Raw genomic sequence first — 21,884 nt, 5'->3', positions numbered from 1 at the left:
TATCTGTGAATGATTATTTAAGATTTGTGTCCATCTAAACACGCTCATATACAATACTCTAGAGTGGGCTCTGGATAAAAATATAGAGTTTAAATATATAAAAAATTGTCACTGTAAGTTTTTTTACGTTCACAATTTTCCTATTTTAGCAAATATACTTTTGCATTTATTATGTATCAGGTTTTAAAACCAGTTTGTGATATAGGTATGCAAATTATAGCTATTATTCAGTCGGTTCTTTAATAAAATAAGGTAGATTTTATTTACATGTTATACGCGTGGGCAACATATTCTTGAACGAGGGTCGAATTGGACTTTCAAATACCTTGGTATGTACGTGCAGTGACATGGAATGGGTCACTACGTAGCATAGCGTGGGTTGCTGGCAGAGAAGGGCATCTGCAGTTGTAGCTGCCCTTGTCTGTCAGCAGGTCACGTGATAAGCCAGAGAGAGGGATGTAGGGCAAAGGTGACAGAGGGGGCACGTGAGGTGAGCCCAGGAACCCGCTAGTAGGTTCTAGAAAGGGGGCGTGGCCGAGGTGGAGCGAGGCCGCGCTAGGAGTATAAAAGGGGACCCCGAGGGAAGGCTCAGGGCTGTTGCTTGGAGTGGGATCCCGTTGGGCTGCTGGAGTCTTCGTCACCGTCTTCACCTTCTCGGCATCGTCAGTCAGGCAGTCTGCCAGCTGAGAGTTGTAGTTAACCCTTGTAACCTTTGAAGGCTGTTAATAAACAAAATGCCTCCTAATACGAGTGTCTCCGAGTGCATCGCTACATATGTATGTTAAACTGATTCGTAAGTAGCCAAGCATGCTATTTGGAGGTGCGGGGGAAGGACAGCAAACGATACACAAAAAGGAGCCTTTTGGCGTCATCTGGTCGAACACCATATGAGACGAGGCTCCAAAGAAAGCTGTCTCTGGTGTGGACCAATCCGTTTCAAAGACAATGCATAAATAACCAGAGTATTGTTTTTTGTTTGCATTTGACTGCAAGTATTGTGGTTAATGTAAACATGATTCCTTGCAAAGGGTGTCAGTTTTGTTGCCAGAAAAAAGGGGAAAACCCCTATTAGTAGAGTTATGAGGAAATTCGTTTTCAATTTGCACTCACAAGTGCATGGCTCCGGTGGCTACCTTTGGCGGGCCACGCATTAATGCAAATCCTCACTTCTGTCACCGCAAACGGCCCTTCCGGTCACAGAAGTGACTGAGCACGCTAAGATGAGAAACAGTGTTGCCAGATCGAAATCAGCACAAATAAGTCTTTACCCGAAATTATAAAGGGACCAATATCACGAATCCTATTATCCATGATTTTCCTCTTATTTGTGGGATAGAATGTTGCTAATAACCCTCAGATTATGGGGTGAACTTGCCATGTGACTCCTCTTAATCCGCAAAAAAATCGTGGATATGGGTAATGACTTAACGTCCATTACCCATGGATAACCCCGAGGTAATGATTAATTTGCCGCGACTCTTGATAGCCATGAAATCGTGTGTAAGGGACGTTTTAAAGCGCAGTGGGGGTCGTTAGCACATGAGTTACACATGTTCCTCAACCCGTGTGCTGTTAGTGGTTAGTGACTTGTCCTGCTGAAGCCTGCCTCCGCTTTTCCCTGTGTATGTCTCAATTTCTCTGAGTGTATCTTTGTGTGTCCCTTTCTCTCTCCATGTCTGTATCTGTATATCTGCGTATATTTTTTGTTCACTCTTAGGTTTTTTCGGTAAAGTCACGAAGGTAAAAAATACAATTAAAAGTTAATAATGGAAAAAATATAAAAAAATAAAATCACGACATTTCGGAGGCAACACAAGTCTCCGTCATCAGGTGGGACCGTCACAGGTAAAATTACTCACTTGATACAGTAAATTTAGCTGTGACGGTCCCACCTGATGACGGAGACTTGTGTTGCCTCCGAAATGTCGTGATTTATTATTTTATTTTATTTCCATTATTAACTTTTAATTGTATTTTTTACCTACGTGACTTTACCGAAAAAACCTAAGAGTATGAATCCTTGCAGTCACGAAAGCTTCAAATCTAGAATAAACATATGTTTGTCTCTTTTTCCGGTTCCATGTCTCTGAGTATAATCATGTCTGCGGTCTGTCTGTCTCGTCTCGTGCTCATAGCAAGTTCAGCCCGTGCACTTACTTTGATCGTGGTCATAAAAAAGTTACGAAAAAAACATCGCGGATAACCACGGGTATCAGGAATAATGTGCCATGCAACTGTTATCTGTAAAAAAATGGCAGTATCAGGAAGCATTATGCATTATGGGAAAAATCACGGATAAAAGGAAGAAATAGGGCCGCGTTTAAATGGAGGTTTCACGAACAATACAAGCTGCCATTGATAACGCGAGTTGCGGTTCGAAAATTTATCCTATACCTTTGTACCCGATGAGTGTGACTGAGATGTTTGTGATTGATGAATATCTTTTGCTGACCGTTTCGAAGTGTGAATCATCATGTAGCCACGAGTCGGGAAAAAAATAAAATTGTGCGGTCCATGCACCGTAAGTTCTCCACCCCCGATCTAAAGCCACGCAGTGAGGATGTTGTAGCGTGGACGTGGGAGGTTGAATGCAAATTAATGGGGGGGGGGGCGAGTGTTGAAAAACAAAGGAAGCAATGGTGAAGTGTGTAGACATCCATGGCATTGATGGTGATGGCCTCTTGATCTTGAACGTGAAACAAAATTGTGATAAAGTTACAGATTCTGCTGGAAAAAACAGGGATAATTCAAGTAAGTCAGTCACCAATGCATCACGTGATGTCAGACCTGCGCGGTACCACACGCCCATCCATGATCCAACACTTTGGATGCAAGAGTTGGTGGAAATGCCACCCCCAAATCTGCTGGACTGAGAGATGGCCAGAACATGGCAGTCAAACAATTGCATTATACTGGTAGGAACCTCCTGGTCACACCAGCCGACAGGGGATTATTGTATCCGTCCGTCCGTTGTGCAGGGAGGGGCTGGGTGAGGAGGGGTTGGGTGGGGAGGGGAGGGTGGGGAGGGGCTAGGTGGGGAGGGGCTGGGTGGGGAGGGTGGAGAAGGGCTGGGTGGGGCTAGGTGGGGAGGGGCTGTTCACCCCGTGGTGCCCTTATAAAACTCAACGTTTAGCCTACTCACGCCAGCTTGTGCCCGCCCTCACAGTCGGGCATATTTGCGGAATACACCACGCCGCCGTTGACCCTGGCCATTGACCGAGCAACCCAACGTTCCTACCAGCTCCCTCTGCAGGAATGTGTTACATTTGTGCGGACCTTTCTCTTTGTTTTAACTGCAGTGCTGGGAAATTGAACCGGTAACTTCTGAAGTCCAGCGTGCTGATTATTACAACATGGCAGCATCCCCAATTTGATGCAGTATTATATTTTTTTTATCCTTCAGTTTAAGGCCAATTTCAGTAGAAAAAAAAAGAATAATTACGTGATTAATTTCTTTTTTGTTGTGCGGTTCGTGGTAACTTGGTTGAAACTATTATAATTACTATGCAACGAGGTCTGAGGTTGAAGCCCAGGACTCAAACATAATTTTTCATTTCATTCATGACTTCAGCTTGGCTTCAGCCCCCTAACCTGGCGCTTGATCCCAGGATCTCAAGTTTTACCCTGTGGTCTGACGTGGACATCAGACCACGAAAAGAATATGTAATAATCCTATGAGACACACCAAGCCCTATAACTTTAAACCATCTCCTCGTAATTAGTCATTTGGTTCTCCGGCATAGGCATAAATCCACCAAGACACTCATCACTTGGGTTTGAAACCCAATCTCTCAATTACCTGCTCAGCGCTTTACATAAATACACCAGTGTTCGGAAATACCACTAACGTGGCCATTTACACACCGAGCCATCTGATCACAGACTCATTGATCAAGAGGTTTATTATCATTGTAAAGTTTTGCTGTTGAAATCCCATGACTGGGATGGCCGTTTAGCCAGGCCCTGCGCACACCACGCCAGCGTCCTCCGTGTGGTCGCAGTTGTGCGCGTAGGCGCCAATGTGCGAGCACTGCACAAGCGACGCCTCGTGTCCCTCGCACTTGACGTTGTCGAGCCAAATGGGGCCACGTCCCGGGCCAAAGGCGGCCAAACCGGGGGCAGCAATGGCCGCCCCACAGCCCAGTGCGGCACAGGCCACAGTGGCGGCTGTCAGGTCCCACGCGTCGTCGCACACGGTGCCCCAGGTGCCCATGAGGAAGAGCTCGATGCGGCCTTGGCAGCGACGGACGTTGGTGGAGGACGATATCGGTGGCAGCGGTGGTAGGCGGGTAGAGTTGTGGGGCGAGGGTTCCATCTCTCCCACAAGTCGCATGGGGGGCAGAAGGGAGGCTGTGGGGACAACGGAGTTGGCACAGAGAGGTGGCATTTGGATTGCGATTATACGTATTAAAGCAATATTAGTGATGGTAATTTTCTTCTGAAAAGTATTTTTTGATAATTATGTAGGCCTGTATGCTGAACTTCTTTCGCACTGTACAAAACCAACCATGCTAATCGGAGGTGCTGGGGAAGGACGATATAATAGGCATCGTTCCGTGGCTTTTAAATTGCCGTATTTTCCCGCATATAACACGCGGTATAGACCACTTTTTAAATCCTTTATATTAAGTTTGCTTGCTTGCTTGCGTGCTTGCGTGCTTGCTTGCTTGCTTACGACCGTGCAAATCTTTCGGTCGTTTTTTAACCCACTTCCCGTGATCCAGTCGAGCTGACATTTTGCACACAGACTCGTTGCGCGAGATAATTAATGTTCGTGAAAATTTTTTTCCAAAATTGTACACTGTTTAAGGAAAACAAATTAAATATTAAATTACCAATTGCTTAATACTGGCAGACAATCATCTGACCCATAGGTGGCAGCCATCTCAATCCAGAGGACAAGAGGACTCTAGCCGCCACGCATATAAAGGATTTATAGTGAAAAACTTTGTTTTTACGGGTTATACTCATTACAAACAAAACAAGACCCTGCGGGGTATATGGAGGTGCGGGCTATCCCAAACAATATTTTACACTCGTTTAATGTTTCCATGTACTTACTTCTCTACCAGTTACGTGTTACTTATTTATTGGTTATTTACTTTTGTTACTTATTTACTGTTTTAAGTTCACTCGTGTCCGGTTAGTTTGTTTTATTTGTGCACGTTATGATTTTAATGTTAACAATTGTTAGTGTGCTGTATTACAAATGTAAACTCCGTATTAATATGATGGAATTAAGCTGCGGTAACGACGTTAAATATATGAATGTGTAGTGACAGAGCGGTCACTGCTGTGTTGGCCCGTACGAGGGCTGGGGGCCCCAAGGGGGTGCCTGGGGGGTCACGTGCTGGAGGGATCCGGACCTTCCCAGAGGTGGGGGAAGTGAGGCGTGGCCTGGGAAGGGAGGCGTGGCCTGGGAAGGGAGGCGTGGCCTGGGCGGAGCCGGCCACGCCAGAGAGACGAGATATAAGCGTGGTGTGAAGGCAGAGCAGGGCTGTTCCTGAGAAGAATGAAGACACCTCGTGAAGATGCCAGAGGAGAAGACCTACAGTGAGCGGACTGCCAGCAACCACCTGGCTGGGTCACGCTGGAGCGGCTAAAATACAATTGTGTGTTAGCTAGTGTAGGTCGGTGGTCACCACCCTATGTGTAGAGTTGTGTTTATTAATAAATGAGTGTTGCCTCCCAAGAAGTGTGTGCGCCTAAATTGAACCCATTACATTTGGTGTCAGAAGTTGTGGAAAAATAAATATTGCTAGGTGTTATCCTAGGGAAGTAAAATGGGCACACGAAAAACAAATATAAAACTCATCTGGACGTCTTCGTACGACGGGGATGGTGTGACGACCATCCTTCGGACAGCCCCGGGGATGGCAGCCCCGGTGACAGAGAGAGAGAGAGATGGCGCTGCACGCGGAGCGGCGGGACTTGCATCGCACTGCTGCTTCGCCGCCATCGGGAACGGAGCGACGGAGCCGCGGCGAGAGGACACCATCGTCGCTGCGGTGGCTGGCGGGGGAGGCCCGGGCATGCGGGCCACGCGGTGGGCCCGCCATTTCGGCGGCTGGTCGGGGCGCGGTTCCCGCCAAAAACGCCGTTCCCGCCATTTCGGCGGCTGGTCGGGGCGCTGTTCCCGCCAAAACGCCGTTCCCGCCATTTCGGCGGCTGGTCGGGGCGCTGTTCCCGCCAAAACACCGCTCCTGCTGCCGAAATGCTGCTCCCGCCGACATCAACGCCTGCAGAGGGGGAGTTCCAGCCTTCTGCTCGAGCGTGAGAGGTGGATGGGTTCGCAACAGCAGGCCGTGTTCACCATCAAAGATTCTTCGGGCCGTTCCAGTGCTCCACCTTGCCGCCCTCCGCTATACACAGTTTGCCAGGCGAGTTGTGACTTGACAAGCACCCGGCCCCAATAAAAATAATAATAATAACTTCACCCATCTTGCGTGTGCCGGGTTGCGATCGCGGGTGGTTTTTTTTTACTCGCTGGGTTGCGGAACGTGTTCGTCCGGTTGTGTGCGTGAGAAATTGACGCGGCGACCAGTGTTTGTTGTTAATTACGGCGTCGAGATCGGTATCTTCTGCGTGTAGTTAATGATTAATTCGTTGTTGGTGTCCCGAGTTCCGTGGATATCCTGTATGTTGCCGTGTTAATGACTCGTGTTGTTACATCGTTGTGTTGCGAAATCGCCATTGTTATTGTGTATACTGTATGGAGTTTCGCTCGTGATTGTCACTTGTAACTGTCAGAAACTTTGATCATCATTGTTGCCAATGTACAGACCGTATGGAGCTTTGCTTGAAATTGTTAACAGTGTATGGACTGTTGGGTACTTGCTGGTGATTATTTACTATGTACGGATTGTCTGGAGTATTGATTGTGTGTGTTGCCATGTGGGGACTGGATGGAACATTGCGCCAAATGATTGACTGTACGAACTTCGTATACTGCATATACTGTATTAATCAATTCGGCGATTCTTGGCGTTTGTGTATAGTTTTTTTAATTCGAATGCCCTGAGTCCCATGGTTAATGTTGAAGGGGATTTTGAAATTACAGGTTCGGTTTGTTTCAAACTCACTGGTTGGTTCCTGTCCGTTGTTGCACAGATGATGTCTTTTGTGCGGGAATGCTCCTTGTGTTCTACATGGATCGGGGGTGCGTTTCCGTTAATTGCTGTCAAATTGCGTTGCTCTCTCCACTCGGTTGGTACAGCTGCATTGCTGCAATGCGAGTCTCGGAGATGATGTGTACGGATACGGGATGTGAGGTGTATTGTTGTGACCATTGAATATTCGGGATCGTCACAAATTGTGCATACCTGTTCGGCATTGGATCAGTTCTGTGGGGGATCATAATTCAAATTGTATGTGTTGTGATGGTGTTAAATTGCGATGGTGACATGCTGCCAGGGATTTGGAATTGTGGTGCTGGCTGTCACTTATCTTGGGGCGCAGATCCTGACCAGGATGGCCCAGTGAGTGTTGCGTGTCTAACATGAATGTTGTGGTCCCGTCATGCAATGGCTGACGGCTTGACCTGACAGCCCGGAGATTAAAACACTTCGTGGTATGTCTAGCCTAGTGGGCTGTGCGCTCACAGGGCTCGGAGAGTGTGGTCCCGTCATGCAATGGCTGACGGCTTGACCTGACAGCCCGGAGATTGAAACACTCCGTGGTATGTCTAGCCTAGTGGGCTGTGTGCTCACATGGCTCAGGGAGGGTGGTCCCGTCATGCAATGGCTGACGGCTTGACCTGACAGCCCAGAGATGGAGACACTCTGTGGCTTGTCTAGCCTTGTGGGCTGTGCGCTCACATGGCTCAGGGAGGGTGGTCCCGTCATGCAATGGTTGACGGCTTGACCTGACAGCCCGGAGATTGAAACACTCCGTGGTATGTCTAGCCTAGTGGGCTGTGTGCTCACATGGCTCGGAGTGTGTGGTCCCGTCATGCAATGGTTGACGGCTTGACCTGACAGCCCGGAGATTGAAACACTCCGTGGTATGTCTAGCCTAGTGGGCTGTGTGCTCACATGGCTCGGAGAGTGTGGTCCCGTCATGCAATGGCTGACGGCTTGACCTGACAGCCCAGAGATGGAGACACTCTGTGGCTTGTCTAGCCTTGTGGGCTGTGCGCTCACATGGCTCAGGGAGGGTGGTCCCGTCATGCTATGGCTGACGGCTTGACCTGACGGCTCGGAGGTTGAGACCCTCTGAGGCGCGTTGAAACAGTGGGCTGGAGATTCGTAAGGCTCGGGTGGAGTTGGCCTGTTACTTTGAGACTGTTTCCCTCAGTTGTTAGGGTGCATGTTGTGCAGTGAGTGAACGATGGGTCGTCTCAGCTCGGTCGGTACAGCTATATGCTGCGATGCGAGTCTGGGAGAGAGACTGGGTCGTCTCAGCTCGGTCGGTACAGCTATATGCTGCGATGCGAGTCTTGGAGAGAGACTGGGTTAAAATCCCACCGATATGGCCGACGTGTGCTACTGGTTGTGACGCCGCGTCGGAAAGGCGGTGGGGTGGTAACATGGAAATTCCCCCCCCGATATGGCCGACGCGTGCTACTGGTTGTGACGCCACGTCGGAAAGGCGGGGGGGTGCTAACGGGTGACTGTCATTGCATGCGTGATTCTAACGGTGGGGGGGCTGTGATGGAGCGTAAGTGGGTTAGCCGGTTTTCATGTATATTTGTTGTTAATTCCCCGTTTTCTATGCGGTTCCCTTTTACCCTCGTCGATTCTGTATATATTACGTGATTGTATTTCTTATCGGTCGCCGGTCATTTATTGATGTTGCTGGTTCGGAGGCACACCTTTTCGATGTTCACAGTTGTGTTACAGCCGGGGACGGCTGTGTGTTTATACAGGGGGGGGTGATGTAGTGACAGAGCGGTCACTGCTGTGTTGGCCCGTACGAGGGCTGGGGGCCCCAAGGGGGTGCCTGGGGGGTCACGTGCTGGAGGGATCCGGACCTTCCCAGAGGTGGGGGAAGTGAGGCGTGGCCTGGGAAGGGAGGCGTGGCCTGGGAAGGGAGGCGTGGCCTGGGCGGAGCCGGCCACGCCAGAGAGACGAGATATAAGCGTGGTGTGAAGGCAGAGCAGGGCTGTTCCTGAGAAGAATGAAGACACCTCGTGAAGATGCCAGAGGAGAAGACCTACAGTGAGCGGACTGCCAGCAACCACCTGGCTGGGTCACGCTGGAGCGGCTAAAATACAATTGTGTGTTAGCTAGTGTAGGTCGGTGGTCACCACCCTATGTGTAGAGTTGTGTTTATTAATAAATGAGTGTTGCCTCCCAAGAAGTGTGTGCGCCTAAATTGAACCTATTACAAATGCATGCAGGGTATATGGAGGTGGCGGGCTGTCTGATTTTTTTTTTTACACAAACCGGTATTTTTGCGGGGTATATGCGTCTGCGGGTTATATGCGGGAAAATACGATAATAGACACGCAACGATGCAACAATCTAATTATTATGCTTGTTCATTATACATGCATCGAATTGGGCACGATTATTTTGATTCATGAAAAATTTACACGAGCGATTCCTGTAGGTGAATGGTTGAAATGAATGAAACAGAACACATGAGACAAAGAGTCGCTCAAGAGAGGGTAACAGTTAGGCGAAACATTTGGGTGAGTAGTGACAACAGGAAACTCTAGACAATCTACAGAAAATGAGACGCACAGTACTGACAAGTGAGAAGATACAAATGAGATAACATGAACAGTACACGTGAGAATGCACAAACAGGACACACTTTTTCGATGAAACAAGCAAGACAAAAGGAACACACTTCCTGAATATCAAATTCAATGTGGAATTGCAACCCTGAAACGTAATACTTTTTTTTCCAATCAGTGGGAAGGTGGGAGATGAGCTGTTACATGCGCTACGGTGGTGAGATGTTAACTACCTCGCTGGAGATTGTGGGTTCGACCCCAACCCTGACACTTGTGTAGTGACCTGGAATTGGTCACTAAGTAGCATAGCGCTGGCTGCTGGCAGGGTAGGGGATCTGCAGCTTGTAGCAGCCCTGACAGCAGCAGGCCACGTGATAGACCCGAGAGGGATCTGGGGTAAAGGTTACGGAAGGCACACGTCGAGAGCCTGTTCGTAGGTTCTAGAAGGGGGGCGTGGCTGGGGCGGAGCGAGGCCACGCTAACAGGATAAAAGGGGACCCCGAGCGGGAGCTCGGGGCTGTCGTTTGGAGTGGGATCCCTGTCATCGTCGTTGCTGCGTCACCATCGTCGCGGTCGTCTCGCCGCCTTCGTCGCTGTCGTCGTCACTTGACATTGCGCTGCTAGACGTAGTTGGCTGTCTCGGTTCAGCGCCTTCAGTGCCAGACGGCTAGCGTTGTGTGTAGGCTAGCAACCAGTGTAGAGTTGCGTATAAGTGAGAGACAGAGAGTGTGTAACGGTGTGGGGTGTGTATTGTATAAAGTTTACAAAGTGTGCTCGGTGTTAAATGAAAGAATTGCCTCCAAGAAGTTACATCTCCAAGTCAGTCACGACACTTGTGTATAATTGGAGTTGGCACGTCTTTCGTCCCATGATCGCGTGGATTTTTCTCCGGGTCCTCCCGTTTTCCCCTCCATTTAGAATCAACAGGTGTTTCAGAGTATTTGGCTGCTTTACATTTCCACATGATAAGCCACTTTGCTAGAGCTATCATGTGTGACCAGCTCGGTTCTGAAAAAGAGCTATTACACTGGTCAACAAAAAAAATCATTTTTTTCTGGCCTGGATTTTTGCAGCTGTTTTAGACTAATTTCAGGGTTCTGATTCCAAATTTGATTTGCTCTATCACATCTCATTTGTATGCTATCGGCATACCCCATTTTCATTGATTTTACCCGAATTTAACTCTGTCACTTATGATTGCAAGTTGTTGCGAGTCAGTGACTGCTTTAGTGTTAAAGTATGGTGCTGTATTTTTAGGATAGTGTGTTTATAATATCATTTTATGTAGATATCCACATTTATTTAATATTTTTCTTCTGCAGTTTTTATTGAAAATGCAATATTTTATATCTCAAAAACCTGATGTGATAGACAAAAACTGATGCCAGATTTGGAATCAGCACCCCAAAATTACCTTAAAACCGTTGGAATACCTTATGCCAGAAAAAGTGTGTTGACCAGTGTTATAGACCAGTGGACCTTACCTGGGAATATAAAAAATAGTTTTATTTAGACGATTTTTTTTTTGCGCGGTTGTTGGTGTCCAGATGAACACCATCTTACTCGACGTGAGAAGCCGGACAAATCACAGGCGCTTGCCTGGATTCAAACCCAGGCTCTCAGCAGTGCCCCTAACGCCCCAGCCACCCGGCCGCCTCCCTAACATCGAATTTTAGAGCTCTGACGTGCGGCCACTCACAAGGGGTGTCCATCCAGGAGAATCGCGCCGTCCCTGCGCTGGACAACTCCAGAGGGCTCGCGTAAGTCGTATCGCTCCCCGGCTCTGCAAAGGAGGAACACAATTGCTTAAGTTTTGTAAAAAAAAAGATGCACTTGCTTGCAACAGCACTTGCTATAGAAACTAAATCACACGGTTCACTGCAATTTCGGCTCACGGCCCATCTCAGTCATCAACGACGTCCAGTGTTGTCTCTTGCTGCGTTTGTGTGGACTATCGCAAGTGTGCCAGCCTAGTTTACGAGTGACTTGTTCTCAGCATTGGATTTACAACAGTAGATTTGTTGAAAATCAACTCAAGTGCTGGGCATGTTTTGCTCACTTTCACAACGAATACGTATTAGTCCAACATGCTGTGTGGGCTTTCTGGATGAGATTTTGACATCAGTATTTTAGTTGTACATCACCTTGCAATGCGGTCACGATTAGATGCTCCATAAGTCCAAATCAGGAATATCTTTCACACTATTTGTCATAATTGTGGTATCAGTTTTTTTTTCACAGGCGAATAAATTTCATTTGCCACTCTGCTACACATTCAGCATAATTTTTTACCGCTTTTTATGACACTAAAATTGGACGTTGTTTTGTCCACTGTATTTCCTGACTCTGGATTTGTATACATATGAATCGAGTCTGAATTTTTGCAAGATCCGACCACGTCCGTCCGGTGCTCGCTGAGCCGCATTGGCTTCCGGTTGCTGCATTAATACATGATAAGGTCACACTCATTCCAACACAAAGTGCTTGCCACAAATTAACCACAATACCTTGCTGATCTCAAGGAGCATAAACCATCACTCAAACGACAGTCATCCTCACAGTGGCTTTTGGCTAACCATCGAACAAAGACGGTCACTGCATCCCACACTTGCAGATGTGCTTCTGTGGCCGTCTGGAACGTTTTTCCTTCTGATATTAGTAAGTCACTAGAACTATGCACTTTTAAATCTCAATGGAAAACTATTATTAGAACTGATTTTTGTTTTTAGTTTGTTGTCCTTCCACCCGCACCTTCGATTAGCACGGTTGGCTACGTACGGTGCAAAAGAAGTACAACATACACACATATCTTTCCCAACAGTTGAATCTAACAATATTCTCATTACAATACTTCTTCACATTTTCTACCAGTTTTCTTAACATTGTTTTGAAATAACCATGGTATTCCACTGTTTCATTTATTTATTTATAGTCTTGCCTGCACGTGAAATTGCGTTTCATTTTATTCTCATACTTTTTCTGCCGTTGGGTTTATGAAGTCGGGATAATTCGCAATGATGTATTAGTTGGTTTGTATTATTTTTAAGTCTCTAGAGGTGCCCAGCCCACTCAGACATCTGACAGCTGGGCTGAGAACGCTGACATCCTGAGTTCATATTCAGATAGCTATTTGTGATTCAACCAAATTCTCAAATATTGGGGAGGTGATGGTCTCGGCCTCGTTAATAAATGCAAAAACCATCACGTTAAATTTCGTCACATCCCTCGTTCGGCTAAATTAAAGTTTTGAAATAGAAATTTGTTTAGGAAATCACGTTATGAATAATACTCTCCTTGACAGGACATATGGAAAGTGATGTCCTCTATCGTGTGATCCAGAGGTCACTCAAATGGAGCTCAGTGGTATCTCTGTGATATCCACTTCCTAGGGCCATTCTGTTACACAAAGGTATGCAAAGCTCAGGCGAGAGATCTGAACAGATATTCCACACAATTGCACGCTGCCAATAGCAAAATATAAATCTGGGGGACGATTCCAAAAACAAAAAGTCGACAATTAATATTTTGGCGGCGAGCAAGCACATGTATTTACATTTTAATAATTCGCTTTATCCAAGACAGTCCAATTGAGTCTTCAGACTTTTTAAGGACGGATCTGCATTGAGATGTTTGATCAATTCCATTCACTCTTTCCTATTCCGAGATGTCTGGAAATTGCAGGGTGGGTCCCGTTTACCTCTGAATATTGGAACGCGCAAGCAGCTCATCGTTAATTTTATTTAGACAGGCATAGCACCATTGTTTTTAAAGACATTGTACTCACCGCAGAACAATGTAGCGACACGACTGCGCTCTATGATAGCTGGTGCCAAACTGTGCCACACGCCCTCCCGCATGGCCTTGTGGTAGCCTCGGTACTGATGAAGTTACTTTTTTTAGTATTTCCTCCGGTTTTGCTTTGATGATGTACACGTACGTCATTGGAATGGAATCGGATGAAAAACTCATCTACGGCAAAGGGTAATGCGTGTTTGGTATCCAAGAGAAAACCAGAGAACCCAGAAAAACACAGTATAGGAGGGCACAACACAATATTCAAATGGTATTTACACTATGAGATCTCTTTTACCAGTGGCAAAATATAGTAGTAGGTTTTTACCCTTTTAAACTGGTACAAAACTGACACCTTTATACAAGGCATCATGTTTGCAATAACCACAACACAAGTAGTCAAAACAGCAAACAAAAAGAAGCAACTCTGATAATGATAATGATATGCACTGTCCTTGAAGTTGATTGGTCCACACCCGAGACGGCTTTCTTTAGAGCCTAGTCCCCATTGGTGTTGGACCAGATGACACCAGAAGGCGTACAACTCAAAGACAGTGCAATATCCGAGTATTGAGAGCTCGGTGTAAGCATTTACACTATGAGATCTCTTTTACCAGTGGCAAAATATAGTAGTAGGTTTTTACCCTTTTAAACTGGTACAAAACTGACACCTTTATTCAAGGCATCATGTTTGCAATAACCACAACGCAAGTATTATCATTATCAGAGTTGCTTCTTTTTGTTTGCTGTTTCGACTACTTGTGTTGTGGTTATTGCAAACATGATGCCTTTAATAAAGGTGTCAGTTTTGTACCAGTTTAAAAGGGTAAAAACCTACTACTATATTTAAATGGTTCTTATCTCGACTAATCGAAATCCTTGCGTGTCGGAGACGTGCCTGCGCAAACGGCTCCCGCGTCCTCGCCGTGCCCGCAGTTGTGTACGCCCCAGCCGGCATGCGCGCAGTGGCCCAGGTTCGCCTCCGTGCCGACGCACTCCACGTTGTCGAGAGCGATGGGTCCCCGACCGCGGCCAAAGACCGCCGAGCCCGGCGCGGCGAGCGCTGGGCCGCAGCCCACTGAGCGGCAAGCCACCCTTGCGTCCGCCAGGTCCCACACGTCGTCGCACACCGTGGCCCACTGCCCCTCGGCCACGGACAGCTCCACGCGGCCCTCGCATGGGCTTGCACCGCCCACGAGCCGCGTGGGAACGTCTGGCGGGGATGGCGGTGGCGTATGGGAGGGGATAGAGCGGGTCACGGTATCGTCATCAGCAAAGCCGCCGATGCCGCCGCAACTCACCGATGCTTTGTAGCCTCCGATCCCGTAATTGTTGCACAGTAGACACAACAACTCCAAGATATGTCCTCAGTATATGCCACTGTCTGTTGTTTGGTTTTACCCTTAGTCATTAAAGTTTTAGAGACCAATCTTGATTTGAAGCTTTCGTGACTGCAGGAATCCATACTCTTTGGTTCTTTCGGTAAAGTCACGTAGGTAGAAAATAAAATAGATCACGACGTTTCGATCGCAACACAAGCGGTCGTCCTCAGGTGAAGAACAGAGCTGTCGGAAAGACAGCGTTCTAATAAACAGGGCTGTCGGAAAGACAGCATCCTAATAAACATTGGGACGCTGTCTTTCCGACAGCCCTGTTCTTCACCTGAGGACGACTGCTTGCATTGTGGCCGAAACGTCGTGAGAATTTTATCTTATGTTTTATTTTTATTATTTTATAATTTCCCTTCTACGTGACTTTACCGAAAGAACAAAGAATATGAATCCCTGCAGTCATGAAAGCTTTAAATCGAAAAATGTGTATCGATAGTGCAATGTTAACATGCCATTTTTTTATTGAGGGACTACCGCTTTGTGGTGATATCTTGGTGTGATCTGGGATTCTTTTGTTGTTTTTGCTGCCTTACCCAAGCATGATCAATCGGACTTATATAATTATTTAATTTATACCATTGGAACCTCCTTTGCCAGTAGCAAAATATGATAATTGTTTTTTTACCCTTTTATCTGGCAACAAAACTGACACCTTTTTTACAAGGAGTCATGTTTGCATTGACCACAATACCTGCGGTCGGAATGAAAACTAAAAATAATTATCAGAGTTGTGTTTTTGTTTGCATTCCGACCGCAGGTATTGTGGTCAATGCAAACATGACTCCTTGTAAAAAAGGTGTCAGTTTTGTTGCCAGATAAAAGGGTAAAAACCATTGACCGACTTTATTTATATTTAGTGACTTGCTTACCTTTTTTTCACTTATTTTACACTCCTATGTTATTTCGTATTGTTTGCTGCTGTAACTTGCTGACCCGCCCATACTGGACACGCGTGAAAAAGAGCTTCATAGCTCATCGGATTCCTCCTCCAATCTCAAATACAGATTCTGAATGTTACACAAAGAGGAGGAGAGGGGGTGGTGGTGAGAAGGGCTCTGGCAGCCGTAACAAAAGTGGCACCCTGGTCCAATAACTAATTTATAAAGTAACCTTCTAGGGGGCGCCAGGGAGTTGTAGAGGTGGCAGGAGAGTTGCGTCTTTGTCATTTACTAATGAATAACTGAGAGACGCTCTTTGAGTCATCTCAGTTCGGGAGATGGACGGTACTTTCCAGAATCATTGTCTGTGCGACATCCCTCACTCTTTAAAGTTTTATGACCCCTCGTCTTGCTTTGCGTCCCGATTTCCCACCCTCAATGTCACTAAAGAAAGACATAGTCAGGAATCGAACTCAGGTCGCAAGGTTCATGGTGCAGTGCGTTAACCACTGTCCTTCCCCCCGCATTGCCCCAAAAGCCCACGAAATAATCAGTGTCGTTGTGGACAATTTAAGTAACACAATAGATAAACAAATAATACAAACACAGCACACGGCCAAATATTTGACGCACACCCTTAATGAACGTCGACATTATCCTGAAATGCATGACACTCACCTTGGTTGTGCAGGCTTGTAGATGGTGTCACCTCTGTAATGGCGTCACTTTCATTGGCTAAAAATGCAAATGAACAAAAAAACGTATTCAATAAAGGCAATAAGTAGGCATAAAAAGAGCACAATAGAATACTACGTCAATCAAACTAAGTAAGAAAAGCATAAAAAAGAACACTATGTATAAAAACAATGGTGAGAAATATAATATTGTAAAAAACGTATTCACAATAGGTATTCTGGCGAATTGCCCGATGCTGTTGGATGCAATTACCAGCGAAACGTCGTGTTACTCAAAAAATGTAACTGTTGTGGTTTCACGCTTCAACACACCGGTGGGCTAAAGCAGTGAACTATTTGTCTTTTGTCAACGTGACACTTTTTCTGCTGATTGGCCGTGTCGGGTGGTGGAGGGTTACGACACATTTATAAATAACGCGATCTGACCCAAAAACATTTATTATGAATAATATTGGTCGCGAAAGCCTACGTGTTAAACTGAGCTATTATTTACACTTATGCGGGGAAAAAGGGATAAAGCGGGATAAGTATGGTTTGATTGAGTTAATAAAGTGACTTGATTGAGCAGTGGGATATATCGTAATAAATAGTATAGCAGTCAATGCGCCGCAAATTGCCTACCACTGAGACTCTAGGCTCTCACAAATATTGTAACAAGGCCAAGAGCCAACGCATTGCTCAACTGCATAGCTATTTGCTAATCTGCATCATAAGCACTGTCTATGCCAGGCTTCTTCAACACCATTTTCTGGAGGGCCACATAATAAGATTACCGTATTTTCCCCGCGTATAACCCGCGGGGTATACCACTTCTTACAAACAAAACAAGACCCTGCGGGGTATATGGAGGTGCGGGCTATCCCAAACATATTTGACACGTGTGACATGTCATAACTCCTTATTATATTATTTTATAATGTATTCTTTTTATTATTTCCATTCTATGTGACTTTACCGAAAGAACCAAGAAGATGTCATAACTCGTTTATTTTTTTCATGGTAGGACTATCCACTATGCAACACTTACCTTTGACTAAAGCACTGCTGAATAAACCACTCACACTAAAATTGCACGTGTTATCACGTTTTAAATGAATTGTTTGTACAATTAAACGACAATGTTTGAAGTGTGCGCACTGTTTACCGGCGACGGGAGAGCTGGGGGGAGGGAGAGGTGGGGGTTGGGGGGTGGGGCAGCTGGGGGGAGAGAGAGGTGGGGGTTGGGGGGTGGGGCAGCTGGGGGGAGGGAGAGGTGGGGGTTGGGGGGTGGGCAGCTGGGAGAGAGAGAGGTGGGGGTTGGGGGGTGGGGCAGCTGGGGGGAGGGAGAGGTGGGGGTTGGGGGGTGGGGCAGCTGGGGGGAGAGAGAGGTGGGGGTTGGGGGGTGGGGCAGCTGGGGGGAGAGAGAGGTGGGGGTTGGGGGTGGGGCAGCTGGGGGGAGAGAGAGGTGGGGGTTGGGGGGTGGGGCAGCTGGGGGGAGAGAGAGGTGGGGGTTGGGGGTGGGGCAGCTGGGGGGAGGGAGAGGTGGGGGTTGGGGGTGGGGCAGCTGGGGGGAGAGAGGTGGGGGTTGGGGGTGGGGCAGCTGGGGGGAGAGAGAGGTGGGGGTTGGGGGGTGGGGCAGCTGGGGAGAGAGAGGTGGGGGTTGGGGGGTGGGGCAGCTGGGGGGAGGGAGAGGTGGGGGTTGGGGGGTGGGGCAGCTGGGGGGAGAGAGAGGTGGGGGTTGGGGGGTGGGGCAGCTGGGGGGAGAGAGAGGTGGGGGTTGGGGGGTGGGGCAGCTGGGGGGAGAGAGAGGTGGGGGTTGGGGGTGGGGCAGCTGGGAGAGAGAGAGGTGGGGGTTGGGGGGTGGGGCAGCTGGGGGAGGGAGAGGTGGGGGTTGGGGGTGGGGCAGCTGGGGGGAGAGAGAGGTGGGGGTTGGGGGTGGGGCAGCTGGGGGGAGAGAGAGGTGGGGGTTGGGGGGTGGGGCAGCTGGGAGAGAGAGAGGTGGGGGTTGGGGGGTGGGGCAGCTGGGGGGAGAGAGGTGGGGGTTGGGGGTGGGGCAGCTGGGGGGAGAGAGAGGTGGGGGTTGGGGGTGGGGCAGCTGGGGGGAGAGAGAGGTGGGGGTTGGGGGGTGGGGCAGCTGGGGGGAGGGAGAGGTGGGGGTTGGGGGGTGGGGCAGCTGGGGGGAGAGAGAGGGTGGGGGTTGGGGGTGGGGCAGCTGGGGGGAGGGAGAGGTGGGGGTTGGGGGGTGGGGCAGCTGGGGGAGAGAGAGGTGGGGGTTGGGGGGTGGGGGCAGCTGGGGGGAGGGAGAGGTGGGGGTTGGGGGGTGGGGCAGCTGGGGGGGAGAGAGGTGGGGGTTGGGGGGTGGGGCAGCTGGGGGGAGAGAGAGGTGGGGGTTGGGGGGTGGGGCAGCTGGGGGGAGGGAGAGGTGGGGGTTGGGGGGTGGGGCAGCTGGGGGGAGAGAGAGGTGGGGGTTGGGGGTGGGGCAGCTGGGGGGAGGGGAGAGGTGGGGGTTGGGGGGTGGGGCAGCTGGGGGGAGGGAGAGGTGGGGGTTGGGGGGTGGGGCAGCTGGGGGGAGGGAGAGGTGGGGGTTGGGGGGTGGGGCAGCTGGGGGGAGAGAGAGGTGGGGGTTGGGGGTGGGGCAGCTGGGGGGAGGGAGAGGTGGGGGTTGGGGGGTGGGGCAGCTGGGGGGAGAGAGAGGTGGGGGTTGGAGGGTGGGGCAGCTGGGGAGAGGGAGAGGTGGGGGTTGGGGGGTGGGGCAGCTGGGGGGAGAGAGAGGTGGGGGGTTGGGGGGTGGGGCAGCTGGGGGGAGAGAGAGGTGGGGGTTGGGGGGTGGGGCAGCTGGGGAGAGAGAGGTGGAGGTTGGAGGGTGGGGCAGCTGGGGAGAGAGAGGTGGGGGTTGGGGGGTGGGGCAGCTGGGGGGAGAGAGAGGTGGGGGTTGGAGGGTGGGGCAGCTGGGGGAGGGAGAGGTGGGGTTGGGGGGTGGGGCAGCTGGGGGGAGAGAGAGGTGGGGGTTGGAGGGTGGGGCAGCTGGGGAGAGGGAGAGGTGGGGGTTGGGGGGTGGGGCAGCTGGGGAGAGGGAGAGGTGGGGGTTGGGGGGTGGGGCAGCTGGGGAGAGGGAGAGGTGGGGTTGGGGGGTGGGGCAGCTGGGGAGAGAGAGAGGTGGGGGTTGGGGGGTGGGGCAGCTGGGGAGAGGGAGAGGTGGGGGTTGGGGGGTGGGGCAGCTGGGGGAGAGAGAGGTGGGGGTTGGGGGGTGGGGCAGCTTGGGGGGAGAGAGAGGTGGGGGTTGGGGGGTGGGGCAGCTGGGGGAGAGAGAGGTGGGGGTTGGGGGGTGGGGCAGCTGGGGGAGAGAGAGGTGGGGGTTGGGGGGTGGGGCAGCTGGGGGGAGAGAGAGGTGGGGGTTGGGGGGTGGGGCAGCTGGGGGGAGAGAGGTGGGGGTTGGGGGGTGGGGCAGCTGGGGGAGGGAGAGGTGGGGGTTGGGGGTGGGGCAGCTGGGGGGAGGGAGAGGTGGGGGTTGGGGGTGGGGCAGCTGGGGGGAGAGAGAGGTGGGGGCGAAGCGATGGCGTTACCGTAGTGCCGCTATTGTCCGCGCAGTGCGCAAGCTACCAGTGCTAAAACTGTACTTACTTATCTACCAGTTACGTGTTACTTATTTATTGGATATTTACTTTTGTGACTTATTTACTGTTTAAAGTTCACTCGTTTCCGGTTAGTTTGTTTTCTTTGTGCACGTTATGATTTTAATGTTAACAATTGATAGTGGAATGTATTACAAATGTAAACTTCGTATTAATATGATGGAATTAAGCTGCGGTAACGACGTTAAAGACATGAATGCATGCGGGGTATATGGAGGTGCGGGTTATATGCGTATGCAGGCTATATGCGGGAAAATACGGTAAATATCCTTGTGCTGGTGAGCCACGTGATGTCATCTATATATATAAAATCGTGCATGTCTGTCTGTCTGTGTGTGTGTGGATTTCGGACCATACGCACTTTCATTGGACGCCGGTTGCCCCTGCCTACGGCTAGCGACGCCTTCGCCGCTTTCATTGGACCTGGCAACGGCTAGCGACGCCTTCGCCAAGGGCTGCACTTTCATTGGACGGCGGTTGCCCCTGCCAACGGCTAGCCACGCCTTCGCCACTTTCATAGGCTCCGTAAATAATTAAATAATAGCCATTTCACAGTATTGTTCGAGCGCTAGGGGCGGGGGGAAGGAACGCCACCCGTACCCAGCGTTCGCCGGGTGGGAAAATCAGGCGAGGCGGGAGGCTCTGCACGGTGCTAGGCCTCGACACCCACCACGCCACTCTGAGGTAAATTCATACAAATTTCACGTCCTCTACAGAGTGGTGAGGGAGGCAGAGTGGCGAGGGAGGGAGAGTGGCGAGGGAGGGACTCAAAACGAGTAACTGGTGTGGCGTATTAACATCGCCACTGGGGAGACAAAGGCGGCCGGGCGTGCTGGATCCAAGTCCCGGGCGAAGCCGGGTCATGTGTATGTGTGTATGTGTTTATGTGTATGTCTGTGTGTCTGTATGCATGTGTGTGTGTTTGTGTGTATGTATGTGTGTGTGTATGTATGTGGGTTTTTTTCTATGTGTTTATGTGTATGTCTGCGTGTCTGTATGTATGTGTGTATGTACGTCTGTGGATGTGTTTGTGTGTATGTATGTGTGTGTCTATGTATTGTGTGTATGTGTTTCTGTGTATGTATCTGCGTGTATGTATGTGTGTTATGTGTCTGTCTGTGTGTCTGCATGTATGTGTGTGTGTATTGTCTATGTTTTTGTGTGTATGTATGTGTGTGTTTGTGTGTATGTGTATGTCTGTGTGTATGTATGTGTGTGTATGTGTTTGTGTGTATGTATGTGTGTGTATGTATGTGTGTTTTTGTATATGTGTTTATGTGTATGTCTGTGTGTCTGTATGTATGTGTGTATGTACGTGTGTGTATGTGTTTGTGTGTATGTATGTGTGTATGTATGTGTGTTATGTGTGTGTCTGTGTGTCTGCATGTATGTGTGTGTATGTGTTTGTATGTGTTTGTGTCTTTACGCTCGCATTACACAAATGTGTTGCAGGTCTAAGGCGTTCCTCGCGCAGCATTGCCGCTTTATTATTTCAGTTGTTTACTGGCGTACGCACCCTGAAAGTCGTGTGTGTCTGCAGCAAGCGCGTGTATGTGTAGCTATGGACGCGCGCGCGTGTGTTGTGTAGGGGGAACGGTAGTGTAGTGGTTAGCGTGCTGTCTGTGTCTGTGTGTGTGTCTGTGTGTCTGTGTCTGTGTGTCTGTGTGTGTGTCTGTGTGTGTGTCTGTGCGTGTGTGGTGTGTGAGGAGCGGTGGGTGTAGTGGTTAACGCTACGCTGCGCTACCAACCCGGCGAACCGAGTTCCATTCCCGCCCACGGCCACCACCGGCGACGATTATTTGAACCTCCCCTAGGTCGACTCAGCCTCAAAACGA

General features: G+C 49.4%; 1 protein-coding gene across 2 annotated transcripts in view; it reads right to left on the bottom strand.

Annotated features, from left to right (window-relative positions):
- Window positions 1–3,891: 3,891 nt before the first annotated feature.
- LOC133359142 (scavenger receptor cysteine-rich domain-containing group B protein-like) overlaps window positions 3,892–21,884 on the bottom strand; it is a 54,126-nt gene continuing 36,133 nt past the window's right edge. For both annotated transcript variants that reach the window (XM_061577541.1, XM_061577542.1), the window contains 4 exons: window positions 16,422–16,478; window positions 14,373–14,687; window positions 11,382–11,465; window positions 3,892–4,350 (listed from right to left, as the gene is read on the bottom strand). In XM_061577541.1, the coding sequence (XP_061433525.1) occupies window positions 3,953–4,350; window positions 11,382–11,465; window positions 14,373–14,687; window positions 16,422–16,478 (854 nt within the window). In that variant the 3' untranslated portion in view covers window positions 3,892–3,952. The remainder of the gene's footprint in view (window positions 4,351–11,381; window positions 11,466–14,372; window positions 14,688–16,421; window positions 16,479–21,884) is intronic.

The sequence above is a fragment of the Lethenteron reissneri genome, chromosome 64 (assembly GCF_015708825.2).
Source record: "Lethenteron reissneri isolate LAM-NWPU_2019-01 chromosome 64, ASM1570882v1, whole genome shotgun sequence".
Lineage (NCBI taxonomy): Eukaryota > Metazoa > Chordata > Hyperoartia > Petromyzontiformes > Petromyzontidae > Lethenteron > Lethenteron reissneri.
This window is presented reverse-complemented; position numbering and strand designations above follow the sequence as displayed.